The sequence below is a fragment of the Pygoscelis adeliae genome, unplaced genomic scaffold (genome assembly GCF_000699105.1).
Source record: "Pygoscelis adeliae isolate BGI_AS28 unplaced genomic scaffold, ASM69910v1 Scaffold9, whole genome shotgun sequence".
Taxonomy (NCBI): Eukaryota; Metazoa; Chordata; class Aves; order Sphenisciformes; family Spheniscidae; genus Pygoscelis; species Pygoscelis adeliae.
Window position 1 is genome coordinate 2454657 of NW_008825557.1, and position 17334 is coordinate 2471990.

A 17334-nucleotide genomic window follows, 5' to 3' on the forward strand; every position below is an offset into this window, starting at 1 on the left:
TGTAAGGAATGACAAAAGTCCAAAGGGGAAGAGAACCCAGGTTCACTGTGGTTTGCCAATGAAACTGTGTGCGTAATAAGTTATTACCACAGTCACCTCAGCCAGAAATCCACATAGAGGAGCATAAATGTAAAACTGGGAGTCAGAAACCCCACAGAGCCATAACACAATAACAGCCCTGTTCTCTGCCCAGCAGTATGCTGCTTCTCCTACCTCCTCTTGCACTCAGGGTAGTTGGCACCCTGTAAGTTGGGTTTTTGTTGTTTGGTTTTTTAATTTGATTTGGGGTTTGATGCTTTACCACTTCCACCTTGAATATTTGGCTATGCAAACAAAATTCAGACTGCACAAGATTACATGTTTAACAATACATTTCCAAAGCTTCTCTTAGAGATTTTATGTGGTGAGAGCATCTTGGACTTCTCTCATCTAATACATCTCATCTATTCCCTTCAGGAATGTCACAGTTTTAGGGACTGATTCCAGTTCCCACTATGAACCTATTGTGAGTAAAAATAACCCACAACAGTGTACCAATGATGGTTCCCACAGAACAGAAACAGTTTCAGATGAACATTCCCTGATCTGGTGCAAGGGCCAAGAATAGGCATGACAATGACTTGAACATCCCCTGCCTTGCCCATTGTGGGCTGCAGGGAAGCCCTTGATATCTTATGTATGGTAGCAAACAAATTAAAACAAGCACTGAGCATACAGAGGCTTTTTTACCTCCTGTACTGGACCTCTCAAAGCTACTTCACAGAGTAAATTCTTAAAGAGTTGCTGCTCATGCTTGGACTGCACAAGCACTTCCCTCACATGCAAGGGGATTTCCAACTGTTTTCATGTTGTGTCAGAAGAAACTTCTTTAAACCAAACATAACACGACTCACAGAAGTCAAGGATCCTTGGATCCTTGGAAGGACTGGTTGGATATTCCCTCCCTCTCTGACAGACACAAACACGCACACAATTATTTATAATTAGGAAGACAGTCCACACTTACAGTATGTAAGCCTAATTCTAAAGTAGGCTAACTTGAGTTTTTTTAACAATTCTTATAACTTGCAAAATCTCTTAATCTCTCTAGTCTGCCTATATCCATGTCTCTTTAATATCCATTTAATAAGTCCATCACTGTAGCACCTAGATGTATATCTATTTAAAAAGCAGCTCTCAGATATTAGCAGGCAAGGATATCTTTAACTTGCAATGTAGGTCAGAACATTTCTGTAAAAACCCAGAACATCATTAGCAGAATAACGAACAGTCTCTACCAGGTTACACATGTAGAGCAGTTGGTAGAACGTGCTAGATTGTTTCTCTTCCACTTCTAATAACATATGATACCATTTTGTTATCACTGCACATGGGGATTTCTAATTGCAAATCAGCATATTCAGCTACTAATTACACTGATTTGGCAGATGTGGCATTTTTATCTCACTCTTCATTCTACTGTGACTAAGATTCTGACAGATATTTTCTCCTTCTAACTGTATTTGGTCTACTCACATCTACCACTGAATTCAAAGGGTGTTGTTCTACACCCTTCATGGAAAAAAAGGGTTCATGGCCAAGGCCAATGAACATGATGCACAGATGCCTAGCTTTGCCAACACTGTGCATTCTCTAGCAATTTAAGTGTGAAGTGTCATTCTAAATATTTCCAATGTCTCAAACATTGCAGAGCATCAAAGACTGAGATCAACTTATCAGCCTCTTTCCCATTTTTTTGTTATGTCAAAACCAGAAAAACACCCCCCACACACACACTCAATTTACGCTGTTAAACACTTCAGCATTATAGGGCTTTACAATTTCTACATGCACACACACACCAGCAGTGGATCTATGAGTGAGTTTTCAAGTCTGCCCTGAGGTACCTAGCTGGCCAGGTCTGCAGATGGGACGGCACACTCCTTTAGAAAACCAGTGCCAGGAGAGACAAGCTAGGTAAGATCACTTTGTAAAGTGACAGTTCTAGCCCTTAAGTGCCATTATGCTGGGCACCATATGAAAATATCAGGTGGGCCTTGGAATAGTATTGTTGTTGTTGTTCTGATTTTCTGAGAACGTGAAGGGGGTGACAGGAGTCAGAGCAGATTCCTTTAGAGCAGTCAGTGTAACTGGACAAAATAAATAACTGTTGGGGCCCAGGCATGCTTCTTCAAATATTATCACAAGACTGACGAGACTGCACACAGCCCATCTCTGAAGGATTACGTTCCGAGTCTCAGAACATCTCCATTTGCACTCTTAAGTGAGCTTGTTATGAGGAGGTAAAGCAGAAGGTCAGGAAATTAGATCAGACAGCTAATGCTATTGAGTGTTTGGGTGTCCATCTGGGAATGTATACTTATTCCTAGGAGAAGGTGTGGCTGAGCAGGATGAGTGAGGAATGAGACAGATGGCAACATCACGTTGGTGAGGAATACAGGTTGTTTCACTAGGGAAATTAACCTGAACACTCAGAAACAAGTCTGCTAAGAGAATAGTTAAGACTTGATGTAAGTGGGGAAGAGAGAAATGAGCCAAACTGGACTTGTGGTTGTACAGAAAACCAGACCAGAAGTGTAGGTTATCCTCAAAGATGTCTGTCAGTTATAACAACCATACTAGCTTTCAGTCAAGAGGTCTTTGACTGTTCAAGTAGGTATGAGCCATACCAGGACTGTATCACTGGAATCATGTAAATCTGTTTAACTCCAGCTACTTCTTTCACAGTCAAGTCACAGCATTGTTGAAAGATATGTCATTAAAACTAGGACTGCAGTATGTGAAATTTATGGTCCCTGCCCTCTAGCCCTGATGGAGAGCTCTGAAGTCTGTTTGCAGTCGTTACAGGAGCGTGTTAGCAGTCACACTATGGAGACTGCACATGCTGGGATTTTGAAGGGAATGCTCTCCCATAAGTAGAGAGAAGATCTCAGATAGAAAGATGGGTGTGCATTCCTTGTAACCCAATGCATCCCAAGCTGGTAGGTGCATAGCACAGCAAATCTGCACACACACAGCACCCATTCATTAAGACCTTGTCTGCATCCAGCAGTCTGCTTCTAACTATTGGTTCAACCATACTGTGAGACACATGTAAATCCTGGAAAATAAACAAATTCTTCTTTTTCTTCTACCTAAAAAAAAATCCAGGTGGAAGAAGAGGACATTTGTAGGTAATCCTACCTGCTTTTTCAAACTGCCCTTGTGCAGAGCTGGCCAAGCACATTTTCTTGTGGTACGCAGACCATCAGAAAGCACCTTTCAAAGCATCCACTTTTGCAAGTCAGCTTCATTTTCAGCAAATGCTTGGAAGACTCAAAGGCTCAAAGAAGTGATGTTAGCCTCAGAAGAAAACTTATGTCCTTCAACTAACCCAAGAGCTTTGATGAATTAGAGTAATCATTCAGTGTAATGGAATGTGGTAGCTATGGCCACATTTATTTCTGTACAGTTGCACAAACTTACTATAGTTGTGTGTGCCATGTAGTATTTAATATGATTTGAACCAGGGGCTCTGGGGATGGTTCTGTATTTAGGTCTATGACAATAATGAGCAAAATGATGGCTCAGGTGTGTAGAATATGAAAATTTCTTTACAGTCTGGCACAAGGCATAGTCATACACTGTTCAGGTCAATGGGAAATTTGTCTGCAGGATGACTAAAGGATCAGGCATACATAAGTCTATAATTTTACCAGACAAAGAACACCACTTTCACGCAGACAGATGTTTTCAGTGTCTTCTGTTGCAAATGTTTGGTGTAAAAAATTCCATTATAGCTTACAGGCTTTAAAAGATTGTGTAAGCACAGTGGAATTCACTTCTTAACCAGACCTATCATTATAAATTAACCACACTTAGGAAATTTAAACACCTGTAAGTCCAAAACACTACTTAACTTTAAAATATTATTAAGAAATTATGTTAAAATTCCTGTTTTAACAGCTGAATTTTAAGTACTTCAGCAAATATTACCTTTTCATATTTCCTGTTCTTAATTACACATGACTCAATGGTACTTTATTATAAGACTAAACTCTGAGTAGTATTTCTCAATGATAAACAAAATACATATCCCCCTTGCTATTGAGGCCAGCTTTCTCTATGCTGCTAATTGGATAAATAATTACCTGTTAGAACCCCTTTTCCTTCACCTATTTTTTAAAGTTCTTGTACAAGAATCAAAGTGTCACGTCTTAATAGAATTGTATAAATCTTACAGCAAAAACTCATTAACCACAGTTACAGAGGGTTTTTTTGAGCCAATATAATACAGATAGAATATTTTCATTATGTTTGCCTATTCTTTGATTCAGTTAAGACATACATGTGGAGTTCTCTAAGAACAACACAGCCTGCATCTCGTTACCCTTAGTTAGAGTTTAAAATGGAGGAGAAAAAGAACTGCAAATATTAAAAGTGGACTGAATGAAAATCTGCTCAGCCAGAATCACCTTAGCCTCAACACTTCAAAATTTTCCTGTTTACCATGTCTGAAATGCAAACATATGACTGACTAGTCTTGTTAACACATCATAAAGCAAAATAAGGCCTCACAAACTGTTTTTGTGGATGTATATCCTTTCTCATGTCTCCACCAATCTGAGTGTTATTGTTTCACTACAGGTGGTCTTAAGTTTTTGTGAAACAGAAACAACTTAGTTTAAATACAGTTTTATGTGCACACAAATTAAAATAGCAGTTAATGATGATGTGAAATCAATTGGAAGTCATAGCCAGGGAAAATAAATTTCTGTTATAAAGGAGATGATAATTTTAGAGATGAGCTCTGAAAAACAAATCAACTTTAATATAAGACATGAAAGCAGCCTGGAGTTAGAAAACAAATTAGAAAGCATTTTTGAAGGCTTATTTATGATGCAGATAGGAAATAAGTGCTCTGTTTGCCTGACCATAAACATATTTGAGAAACATTGACAAATGCATAAAAGAAATGAATGAGCAAGAGACATATCTGAATGCTGCATTTTACTGTTCTCTGAAACATGAGAAAAACAGAATGATTGCACTTAAAGATACAATTGATCTTACATGTGCAGCATTTCAGCCAAAAAAACCATTCACTTTACATCTTATTTCATCAGTTGCTGAAGTGCACCCAGATCAGGGACACAGCACAGCAGTGCTTGACTCATTGCATGCTTCCCTTCACATTCATTAGAAGTAGAAAGACAAGTAGGCTTTTTTTCCTTTTTTTTTTTCCATGTAAAACTAAAAGGGGACCATAAGCAAACAAACAGCCTGCAGTTACCGTAGTTGGAATTTGAAAGCGGCATAGAGATTAACACCTCCTATTTAAAAGAAAAACATAATCACAGATACTTATGTTGTTTATAATGTCTTATCACGATGTTTTTAATTGTAAGAAGTAAAGCCAGTAGATCAGAATCCTGAAACCAAATTTTTTTTCCAGGACAAAAATCAGAGACTTCAGCCTAGTGAATCACAAATGACACTACTTGCTTTACCTGTGATTCCTGGTGAAATCTTGCATGACTCTGAATTTTTTATGAAGTTATTCAGAAGTGAAATTCAGTCATAGAGGGCTGTTAGTGTTTTGATGGAAAGTATGATGTCATTTGACCCAAAGACGCTACGGACATACATGTGTCTGCTTTCCTGAGGAAGGATTTGTAATTATGTGGGGTGTATGGAAGTTTTATTGCCTTAGTTCAGAGTAAACTTTGAGCAAGAATTCAGATGTAGATCATGATACATGACTCCTTTGTAAAGGATTTTGAATTCCAGAGACCAAAGCTACACAAGCTGAATATTCAAAGTGTGGTGGCATACTAAAAAACCCCAGAATAGAGAGGCACACAGGTTAGTTGAGGCCATTTTGGGAAGTGGACACATGAGTGAGTTTTGTTGTTCTTAGCTAACTTCAGCAAATGACAATATAAATCAAGCAGCATTCTAGATCATCTCAATGTCCTCACTTGGGTTGATGATTTTTGCCCTCATGTTTTGCACTCATGCTTTTTTTCCAATCTGTTTACATTTCCAGCATTGAAACCTTCTGCTTATTTTATTATGGAAACGATGATGTCATTAGTTTGAGAAGTCAGTGATCTCTGTAGTGCTTAAGGACAAGGTATATAATGGTTTGAAACTAGTATCACAAATTAGGAAATATAAATATTTATAGATGGTTACCAAGATATCTTGTGTAATAAAAATGTATTTGTTCACAAGAATTATATCTTGCTGGCTACTCAATAGCTCACTTATAAAAGATCCAGGTTGCTTAAACATACATAATAGCATACAATACAACTGACAGGCAAAAGTCTCTTTCAGTGGGCACCTGAAAAAAAAATACTTTTTCTACTACATTGCTTAGACTGTGTAAAGTAATTCTAAAGTTTGCTTTAATCAGAGGCAGAATCAGGACCTTATCACCCAAGCAGAGGACCATTTTTACTCATCTGACTTAGGTATGAAGAAAGTCTCTCTTAGTTCTTAAGTGCTACTGACATGAGGGAGTTTTTGTCCACGCTCTACTTTTATTTATTTGGTGAAAGAAGCAAAAATGCTATTGCAAAATGCCACACAAAGTTAAAACTACTGCAAAGTGATGATAAAAATAACATCAGAGGGAAAGATATAGGAGAAATATACCAAAAGGGGAACATGCATTAGAGTGATGACTTTAAAAGAATAAATCAGTTAAATGGACACCTGTGCAAAGGTAACAGGAGTGATTCAGCAGATTTCTACAGTGCAGTGAAGGCCATCAGAAAATGATGGAAGACTTTTGCAAAAGGTGCAGAATAGGAAACAAGCACAATTAGTTTTACAGAAATTTTTCTTGCATGGTGTTAATGTAGATCACATAGGATCTGGCTCCCATCTGACACTAGAATAGATGAGTGACCTCAGAGAGTCAGAACATAGTGGAATTTGAATTAAGAAATCAAGCTCACAAACATTCATTTCATATACTTGGTTTTAATGGACCCTTAACAAACGTTGTCCTGTTTTTAGCACTGGTGAATGTGCATGGTCGGATTCAGGAGGTGAGAATGTCAGCATAATCCTCCCGGCAATACCTTGGCAAGGCACTTCCATAGTGGCATATTGTTCCTCTGCTATCCTTCAATTGTCTGACCAAAGGATGCTTGCTTGTTGAAGCAGCCCGATATCTATGGAAATTAAAGACCAAAGCAAAGCTATCAAATTCTTCTACATTTTTTGCTGTGGTCAATCCAGATGTGCTTTTTTTGTACATAAGGAGCAAATTAAGCTTCTCCTCTGTCATATAAACCTATGTTTTTTAGAAAAATGTTAGGAGAAACCTGCAGCTCTATAGTAATGGAGAAAACCACAAGCAGAAATAAAGCCACATGGCAATGAAGGACTTTGTGCAGGACAAGAAATGACTAGAAAAGAAGGAGGAAATGTTAATTGGAAGACTATTATTTTTGTATTTGTCTATATAGAAGTGCTCTCAGATTTTATCAAAAAGCCACTTTTAGTTACTGTTTTCTTACCTAGACAATACACTATAAAAAGCTTTGTAACAATTAATTACTTACTTTCTGGATACTTGTATCCTCAGTAAGGTACCTGAGCCTCAGATCAGAGCTCTCTCTCAACAGTTTTACAGTCATAGCATGCTTATTAAGGAGACCTTGTATTTCCAAGCAATCACCTTAGAAGCTTCACTACAAGAAAAGAATGTGCAAGAAGACTTGGTAAGATTAGTGTGCACAAGCAATGCCATGCATTAGGTATGCAGCAGAAGACACCCAACTTGCATGTCAAGTGTGAGACAAACTGACAACAATGCAAATCCATCCTCCATTTACAGCCCTTATATACTCACTGCAGGTCTAACTGGTAACCACATACACCGTAGGTCTTGAAACTCCACTGGTGTGACCTAGGATCCTATGCAAAATGGCAGCAGACAACTGTGTCTGCATATGAGGCTAAATTATGGATAATGGTTGGTTTTTGTCCCTGTGGATTTTCCATCCGAATCTTTTTCCAGTTATAATAAAAAGGGATTTTTCTTACACATCAATCATAAAATTGTTTGTAAAGCTTCAGGACACTAAATATCCAGGTAAGTAAAAACAAATTAAAATGTAAAATCTGTTACATACTCTTCTGCCCTCCACACAGCGCTGGAGCTCGGGCTTGGCTAGCACAGAGTATTGGCAGCCGTGGGGCTGCCACGTTATTTCTCTCCAGTCGCAGGTCCTGTTGTCAGAGCAGCTGAGGCAAGGGACAATCCACTGTCCTGGAAAACAGTAATTGGATGTCAGCATCTCCTCTGTATTTCTGTGAGTAGCCTTATTATACAGCAAGAGAGATATTTTTGAGTATTTTGTCATGGGAGTTTTCCCTAAATTAAATGCCCCCTAACCCTTTGAAGAGACTATTTCCTTCCTCTGTGTTATGCCCTTTTCATTTAGCAAGGATGGGAGCTTTTCCTTGCCATGAAGGAGCTGTAAATGCTCAAATTTGACAGTTGTGTGTGGGTTCATTTCTCAGTTCGCGTTGCCTTTCTTGTAGCAGCTTGTCCTTTCTCCACAGAATGTATACGAGAAAGGGCAAGGGGGGTGAGGAGGCTGAATGGGAAGAGAAAATATTCATTCAGAAGTGTCTAAAGACAAGATTCATTCTCATCTACCACTAAACATCTAAAATTTGGGTGATTGATCGAAGCTAGATTTGAGAGCCCCTTGATAGAAAAATGAATCTAAGATTATACAGATAACGTACAGATAATGAGAGAGGATGACTTTCCCTCAGAAATACTAATTTCTTTAATTTGTGAGAGTTCAGAGAAGCATCCCAGACTACACATATACATTTCAGAAGGTGAAAGTAAAGTGGGATGAATAACCTATGTGATTTATTAGAGCCCGATCCTTATTTTCAAATATGATTTTACAGATTAGGAGCATAAAGTGGGATTACAAAAATCCAGCGGGTTTTAGGCATCTCTTACCTAAGGTTGAATGGTTTTGTTATTTTGGTTCTCTAAAGCTATTAATTTCCAAAATCCTACTGGAAGTCAGAGGTGTTTAGCTTCTGAAGGAAGACAGAATTTTGAGTTGCCTTTATGTTCAGATCAACACAAGAAACCCTTTTCTCACCCATACAAGTGCACCATCCTGATGATATGTCCCGGTGTCTATGTAGCTCTGCCAGTAAAACCTGCTTTTGCCTCTGATTAAAGGCGTTACACAAGGAAAAGCGCAGAGGCCCCCAGGTCCTGGTGTCAATGCCATTGGGCCTTGCTAGCACAGCCAGCTTTCTCATTGCAGCGCCGCAAATGGCTCCAAAAGCAAATGTTTGCAGAGCAGACCTGGCCTTAGAGTTTGTGACCGTCACTGCTACCAGATAGCAGCTCAGCAGCCAGCCGTGTGTGCTTTGCTGTGGGTGATAGACTGCTGTGACACAAGAAGCCACAGCAAAAAAACCCAAGGCTGCTGCCTATCAACATTTATCAGGCCAGGGACTGAGTGGGAGGCTGAGTGAAGCAACACTGCAGGATCCCAGCAGCCCTGGGAGAGACAGCTGCTACCTCAGGAGCAAGGGAATTTCCAGGGGGGAAGCCTGCGCTTGCACTGAGCAAAAGTCCCAAACAAATGTTTTGGTAAGTAGCAGGGTGAGTTGTCTTAGCAGATAAAAGAGTCCTTCTAAATAAAACCAGCAAGAATTTTTTGTACGGGAGTCCGCACTGGTACATCTAAGGGCGGAATACATCCCGCAATGCTACAACCATTCCGCTCCAGCTGCTGTGTAGCCTGCGCAACTGCTGCTACTTCTGCCCCATGCAGAACACGCTTACCCCACCCTCAGCTACACCTGCATATGATGTGGAGCAAATGATGGCATACTGGAACGAAGCAAAAGCCTGGACACTGACTTTACCGCGCTGTTGATCAGTGAGCATAGCTCTGCTCCCCTGGTTCCCATGGGTGCCTCCTGAAGGCTGCCACTGGGCCAGCAGCCCAGTGCAGCATGGTGTAAGGAGAGGAAGGAGGGATGGTCAGGCCCGTGGTGCTAGGGTGCGAGCGGGGAGACGGAGCTGCCCAGCGCTCCTTGCCCAGAGGATTTCCAAACTTGCATCATCTGTGTCTTAATCACCTAGCTTTTTGTCCTTAAGGATAACATTCCCCACTCTTCTCGTCAGTTGAGGACAGCTTTAAAGTTCAAAATTCATTAAGGTGGGAAAATAGCATGATTGTAACCTGGTAATTTATTTGGGAGAAAAGAGATCCAAACTTTGGTCCCTGGGTGAGATTCTGTGTAGACTTTTTATCTAGAGGTTAAAGCGAATCTTTATCTAAAGGTACAAAGTGGATAATCAGGTTCTGGGAGTGCTCTTCCAGCCCTCAGCTGGGAAACCGAGGGCTGAATTTAGACAATTCCTCTTTCTTGCAGCCTCCAGTGCTGACCATTGCGAATCCCTTCCTCACGCTGGCCCTCCCTTGGCTTTGAGGTCCCTCACTCTGGGCTGTGGCCTCCTGGCCACCACCGGGGCCAGGCATGCTTTGACACTCCAAGATTTCTGTCACCACTTGTGGATCTTGCCCTTAGCTCCTGCCATGCTCCCTCCGCACCCCATTTGCAATCCGTGGCTAAAGGGTCACTCTCAGTTTCACAGCAGTCGTATGAAGAGGCTGAAAAGTGCAAGGTCTCAGATAACACAGCAATAGGTGCCACGCAAACACTTTTATTGCTTTGTGCCTTTTGAGTAGCAGAGTAGGGACAGAAAGGTTGGTTGATTTGAGATCTGGACTCTGAGACTACCACTGCTGTAGAGCTCTCATACGTGACCTGAAATTTGTTTTGGGCAGAGGTTTCTGTTTAAAAAATATATGAAAACTGGACAGTTTTTTCCTGACACTGTAATTTTTCTTTCAAACCAAATACATAAAAGTTCTGGCAATGTCTACAACATCTGAGATCCTTCATTTTATGGTATTTTCTTCTTAACATCCCATACATTTATGAGCTGATCTGGTTTTAGGTAATAAACGAGAAAAGTAGAACTATATAAAATGAATATTGAGGAGCTGAAACATCGGAACAATAAAAGTTTAAACTTTGGCAGCTGAAAGTGATAAGTATCTTTTGAAAAGCTTCTTTCAAATAGTGTGTTTGATTTATATTCAATAGCTCTCTAGGTATATTAAGAAAAAAATAGATCCATTTTTGGCATATGCTAAAGGTTAGTGGCAAATGTAGAAAAATGAGAGAACAAGGATATATGGAGATAAACTGACGTTTATAGGAAGCACTGACATTTAATGCTAATAGAATAGTTGCAGGTTTTATATTCATACAGATTTTTAAAGGATACCTGTAAATTTATGCATTTTTAATCCAATTATTATTAACTTTTCCTATTGTAACTTAACAAAAGTTAGACAATGCATTCCTACCCTTCAAAAATGAGATTGTGTTAAAAGATAAAATGAAACTTATATAAAAGAGGAAGACAATTAACAATGAAAAATTGCAAAAAATCAATATTAGTTTGGAAATCAAGCTTATTTTTTATTGCAATAATAAGTTGGGTTTTTTTTCCCATTTATATAAAGTAGCAGCACGCAATGTAGCTTTCAGCACCATTTCAATCAGCCTGTGTTTTGTGGTGCTTCAGTTAAAAGAGTTAGCATCGGCTCTACCAGGCAAGGAAAGTATACCTAAAATTCACTGAGAGCAAGAAAGAGCAAGCTGCTAGTTAGTTTAGTTTATCTGTTAGTTTAGCTGTTAGTTTAAGTTTATCCCCAAATTAAAAACTGGTATAAACAAAGTTTTATGAAAGCCTGTATGGAAGAGGTTTCCACAGGAAGAGTGAAAGTAAACTCGGTTTTTGGCTCATTAAAGCAGTCTATCAGTTGCATACATAAATCTTCTGCTTAAGATATGAGATATGAGATTAAATATTGCCAGTGCTCCTATAAACTGTTCTCCTAAAATGGTATGAAAAGAAATATACTTTTAAAACAATTCTTTAGGACTGTTTACCTTGTATTTTAAAAATATTAGCCTAAAGTTAAAAAGTTTTAACCAACAAAGGCTGTACACTTAATTTGATAGTTTTGTTTCTTCTGGATACGGCTTTCAGCCTCTTTTATTTTTGTTCAACCTTTCCCATTGTCTTAGCCACAAATACGTATATTTTTCTTTCAAGATCAAAATCAAAGTTTTTCTATAGTGCCAAAAAATTATCTGTATAAAAAGAAAAAAAAAAGCTAAACTGACAACTGCAAATTTAAATATTTGACCTATACTGATGCTAAAGATAGTTTGTTGATTTATGACTAGTTTACTTTGACATTTGGTGTCTATTTGGCATCCTCAAACTTTTAAAAAATGTTTTCTCCATGAATAGGGTATAGATTTGGGGTTTTTTTTGCTTTTAGCTGCATTTATGAACAATAAAAGTAAAATTATTTTTAAAAGGACACGATTTTGATGCTACAGAATAAATGGCCTTAGGCCTACAAACTTATGTCCAAACTGAAATTTACACTTTGTAATCAAAGGAGACAGTCATTTAGTTGAACATCAGTTTATGTCTCTGCTGGACCTAAATCCAGATAGCTGTTGATTGCAAAGAGAGAGCTCGTACAGAATTATGTTAAACTGGACACAGTTGTGGAAAATGTGGAAAGCTGGATACAACTAAAACACGTATGTCATAGCAGAACATTAGAAGTGAAGCTGTGATCTCTTACCCACCAGATTTTGTAATTGGCTACATACCAAATTTCTACAGACTGCAGTAGCCCAATTGACCTGCAGGAATTTAGCACAACTTGGGGTTCTCAAGGTCTCTATCAATTGTCTCTCTCTCTCTGAGGAGCCAAACACACCGTTAGTGCTTGCTGACTTCTGTATTATTGATAATACAGCAATACTGAACAGAGAGGTAATTTTCCTATGATAACCTGGTTCAAACACCATTGAATCAAAGGGGATTTTCTGAAGGAAAAAGGATTTTTGTTGCTATAAAAATCATAATTTCATTCCATGATCCAAACAAGATTAAAAGAGAGAAACTCCTCCTGTTGAATATTCAATTTTTTAATTTATTGATTAAAAAAAAAGATAAAAAAAGAGAAAGAGAAAGAAAGGAATGGTGTGAATTAAGTGCATACTCGGTAAGATGCTGAGCCTCCTCCAAAGAACAGTGCCATGATGACTAGGACAGAAGGTGGTCAGTTCTGCCTTTCTGTCTCTGCACTGCATCAAAGGACTAGAAATGAGGCTTGAAATCCTGGTTGCACTGAACTGCAAAGCAGACTTCTAAGTTTTACCATTAATTTCAGAGGAACTAAGGTTTCATCTCTATTTCTGCCTCAGCCTCTGCCTATGTCTGCACAAACACAAGCTTTTGCCAGCATAGATCCATTTTGCTGGGGTAGTACCTCAGTATTGCTATACAACTAAGTTGTTCCCTGGCGTAAGAACAATGTATGATGCTGACTTACTTCTGCAGAAGTTTTGAGTTCTCTTCTGAAAGTAAACAGGACATTGCTTGGATTCTCTGAAAATTTAACTTATTTAAGTAAAAGAAATGTTGCTGCTTTAGCTGGGAATTTGCAATTGCTCCCATACGTGTTAGGAAAATGTTCACTGGCAGGATTGGGATATCATTTGGTTGTTACAAATTTGGAATGATTTTCCACAAAAAGCCATGCTTTCCGGTTCCAGTTGGAAGTTGTGACATACATTAAAACTATACAGCCCTTTGTTGCCACATACTGCAAACCCCAGTTCTAGGTTCATTAGACACCTCTTGGCAATCTTTGCTTTATAAGCAGAAATTATTCTTTCCTGTTTAATATACTTGTCCTTTGAGACTACATCTCCTGAAGTTTGTTTCCATTTTAATTGTGTACATTATTCGCAATAAGGCTGTGAAAGATATTTTATATTCAGCTTCACTTAGCTAGATGCAGTGTTCAAAAGAAGCATGTTACATATCAGGAGAAACAGATTGTCTGCCCCAGAAGGACTCTTCTGTGGATTTGGGTTGGGCTTTCCAGTCAGGAACTTTATGTCCTGATGTAGTAGCGTAGGCTGGGTTGTGCTTCTTTATGATTCACAACTTGCTGTGTGATTAAAATATGCTGCTAGGTACAACAGTGTCTCCTTTGTGTGGTCCCTTCGTATAACACAAAACTAATATATGCCTCTGTTTCACAAGAAGTGATGCATTCAGGCAGTTCCCACATTCCTTTTACTTTGTATTGATTATTCCATGAGTTTGTGCAAATTTACTGCTGTGAGAAGCTGCTCCTATCTATGGCAAGATAAAAAATACGGTTGTGTTAGTAGACCATACAGGAGTGTTGGGTTATTTTTCATGTATCTAATGAAGAACTGGACAAAATTACTTATTGTCTAATCCAGCAACAACTTAAGCTATGAATAAGATTGTATGCCTGAGTAGTCCTGTGGATTACTCAGATTTGTTAAAGTACACTTGCATAAATCTTCATGCAGCTGTGACCTAAACATGAATACCTGTCTGACAATCTGTTGTAATCTGGGTTCTCACTAAACCAAAGAGATGTCTTGATTGTATTGGTTATTGTATAATGTTTGATTTGTCCATCTTGTTTTTTAAGGTATCAATATATGTAAAAACACATACTTTACTGTTTGAAATTGTAAGTTGTTTTTGTGTTTCCAATATAAAAGCGGAAATACAAAATTCAAACGGATGAAAGTGTTGTGTTCTTTTTCTAAAACTAATTTTTATTTTAAGTCGATAATCCCTTTCATTTAGAATACAGCATTTTTATTTTAAATGGTTTTCATGGAAATATTTCAATGCATTTTAAAGGCTACATGACAATAACACAAGCAGTGGTGCACCACTAACCTGAAACTTATTAAACAAAAAATTGTCACATAAACCAATTAACCCGATTTTAAAAATCTGTAACTATTTCAAGTGATTAGTTAAATTTATTGTACGTAGGTTAGTGCATGTCCCTAGAAAAGAGGAAACTTTTTTTTCCAGTTTTACTTTGACGAGGTGCATGAGTTACTTTTCAGAAGAAAGAGGATTAAGTACAAACCTTTTGTGTCTCCAGCTTCACAGGTCTTAAAAACCGTCTGTGAAATTGCTGAGAGGTATTCATGAGACAGAGGCTGCAAGCCACAGGACTCCTCTGGACGAATTCGAGAACCACAGTCCTGAATTAAAATGAAATCCGAAAATGACAGCACTGCACCCATCCATATGACTTTGAAATCCTCTTCAAGGACATTTAAAGAGGAAAATCGTTATTTGGGGTTGGTTCTGCAATTCATTCATCCCTTGCTCTTCAGTATATATTTTTAATATGAAATTTAGAATCTTTTTTCCATTCAGACAATGGTTTTGTAATAAATTATCCCAATCCACAGTAAATGTACAAGATACTACATTTGCTAAAGATATACGAAAATTTATTAAGGCAAATATATATAACATTCATGCAATGTCATATTGTCCCTATTTATCGTACAATCTCTACTTATTTGCCCTTAGCAATTTCATATACATATCTGCAGTCATATGGAATACATTTCTGTGATGAAATGCCCCAAATTAGCTTCAGGAGATAGAGAGGCATAAACAACAAAAAAATCAAGAAAAGAGAAAGAAAAAATAGAAGTTTCAAGGGGAAAATGTTTGAGCTAGTAGACGGGTTACAAAAACTTATTAGGGGCACTGAAGGAAAGGATTTAATATAAATATAATCTTCTGACTGGGTCTTCACGTGAGATGTATTCCATAGTAAACCTCAGACACTACCATAACGGTAACATAAATATTTATGTTTAAAAACATTCACCTTTTAATTAATCTTCTTCATAGAATAGAATCTGACATTTTTTCACATTCTAGTTAAAGAAGAGTTCACTAAGACCCACAATTAACACAGAAATATTTTATCTATGTTTATGCTTGAATACAGAAATATGGACTGGTTATTACGTAGTAAAGAACTAAAGACCGCTAATGCAATGGCATACACTGTAAACACATTTCATAAGGAGCTGAGTTTCTCACATTTTGATCATTTCTGATAAATTTTATAGGCATTAGCAGAAACGTATATGAGAATTAATTAATGCCAGATGCCTAAAAAATTAGCAGTAACAACCTGGAATACAAATCAATCAATTTGAAATTAACTTTCTTAAAATTTTCAAGTGAAAAGTGTTATTGGCTTTTAGAAAACTTGAACATTATTCTATATGCAAGGCCAGAGGTGCCAGCAGCTCCCAAAAATTTCAGGCGAAATATCCAGATAAATAGCGATTCCCTACCATAAATTTTAGCACATGTGGGTTCTTACATTTTAAGTAATGGGCTATATCAACTTTGTGCCTTACAGTTACAATGTTCAAGCATCTGCTGACATGATATAAATGACATCACAGCATTTGTGACATTGGGCAACTCTTTTGTTAATTTTAGACGTCTACAGTATATACGGCTGCATGAGTTGCTCATTCTAGTTAACCATTTCTGCAGAGCAACAGCATTCCGAGGACACATTTTTAATCTGTTTTAGATGTGCACTTCACGATAAAATGAATCACATCCTAAAAATGCCTTTCTCCCTCAACTGTAAAAAAGAGTTTAGAACAATTCAGAGGCATATATCTATATTAGTTCAGAAGAATCTCTCTTCAAATTAGTTTGTAAAAGTACTCATCCTCCATACTGCATTGCCCAAACTGGTGTTATTGCCAGTTGTTTCGTCAGAAGACAGGAGCATTCTGGGGTCTGAGTTAGCTTAAGAAATAGTGTCTACTATCTCATATTTCATTGTCTCACCCTCATTTCTGTACTGTGACAAGCTTACCAGAACACAATGAGGTTTTTTTTCATCAAAACTGAAAAGCTATATAACTGGGACTTAAACTAGAGAAAAAGACCATTTTATGACAAAGGAGAAAATATTATGAAAATTTAACCATGGAAATCATCACTTAATGTGCTTCTATTTTTAATTACTGTATGAAAAGTGCAGTTGTGGCCCTTTCTGGCTAAACTGAATATTAGTCATGGTAGCATTCAATAATTCAAAATGTGCCTTTTTAAAGAATTACATATGCTTAGTACTACTAATCAGTTACAAACAAACTACACAAATGGAAATACACTTTTACTGGAGTATGTTCATTTCAAGAAGGAGTATTCCTGAAACCAAAAAGAATAATAAAATGTAATTTCTCCAAAACAAAAAAAATATTTCATTGGTCTTTTCTTCACTGAAGTATGCTGATTTCTATTTTCTAAAATGATATTAAAATTAATTTGGCTACTGT

General features: G+C 37.7%; 1 protein-coding gene across 1 annotated transcript in view; it reads right to left on the reverse strand.

The window, feature by feature from the left end:
- CPED1 (cadherin-like and PC-esterase domain containing 1) overlaps positions 1–17334 on the reverse strand; it is a 157614-nt gene that overhangs the window by 12841 nt on the left and 127439 nt on the right. Inside the window, exons 18-19 of the mRNA XM_009332276.1 lie at positions 15087–15204; positions 8133–8269 (exon numbers count right to left, since the gene is read on the reverse strand). Of these exons, the coding sequence (XP_009330551.1) occupies positions 8133–8269; positions 15087–15204 (255 nt within the window). The remainder of the gene's footprint in view (positions 1–8132; positions 8270–15086; positions 15205–17334) is intronic.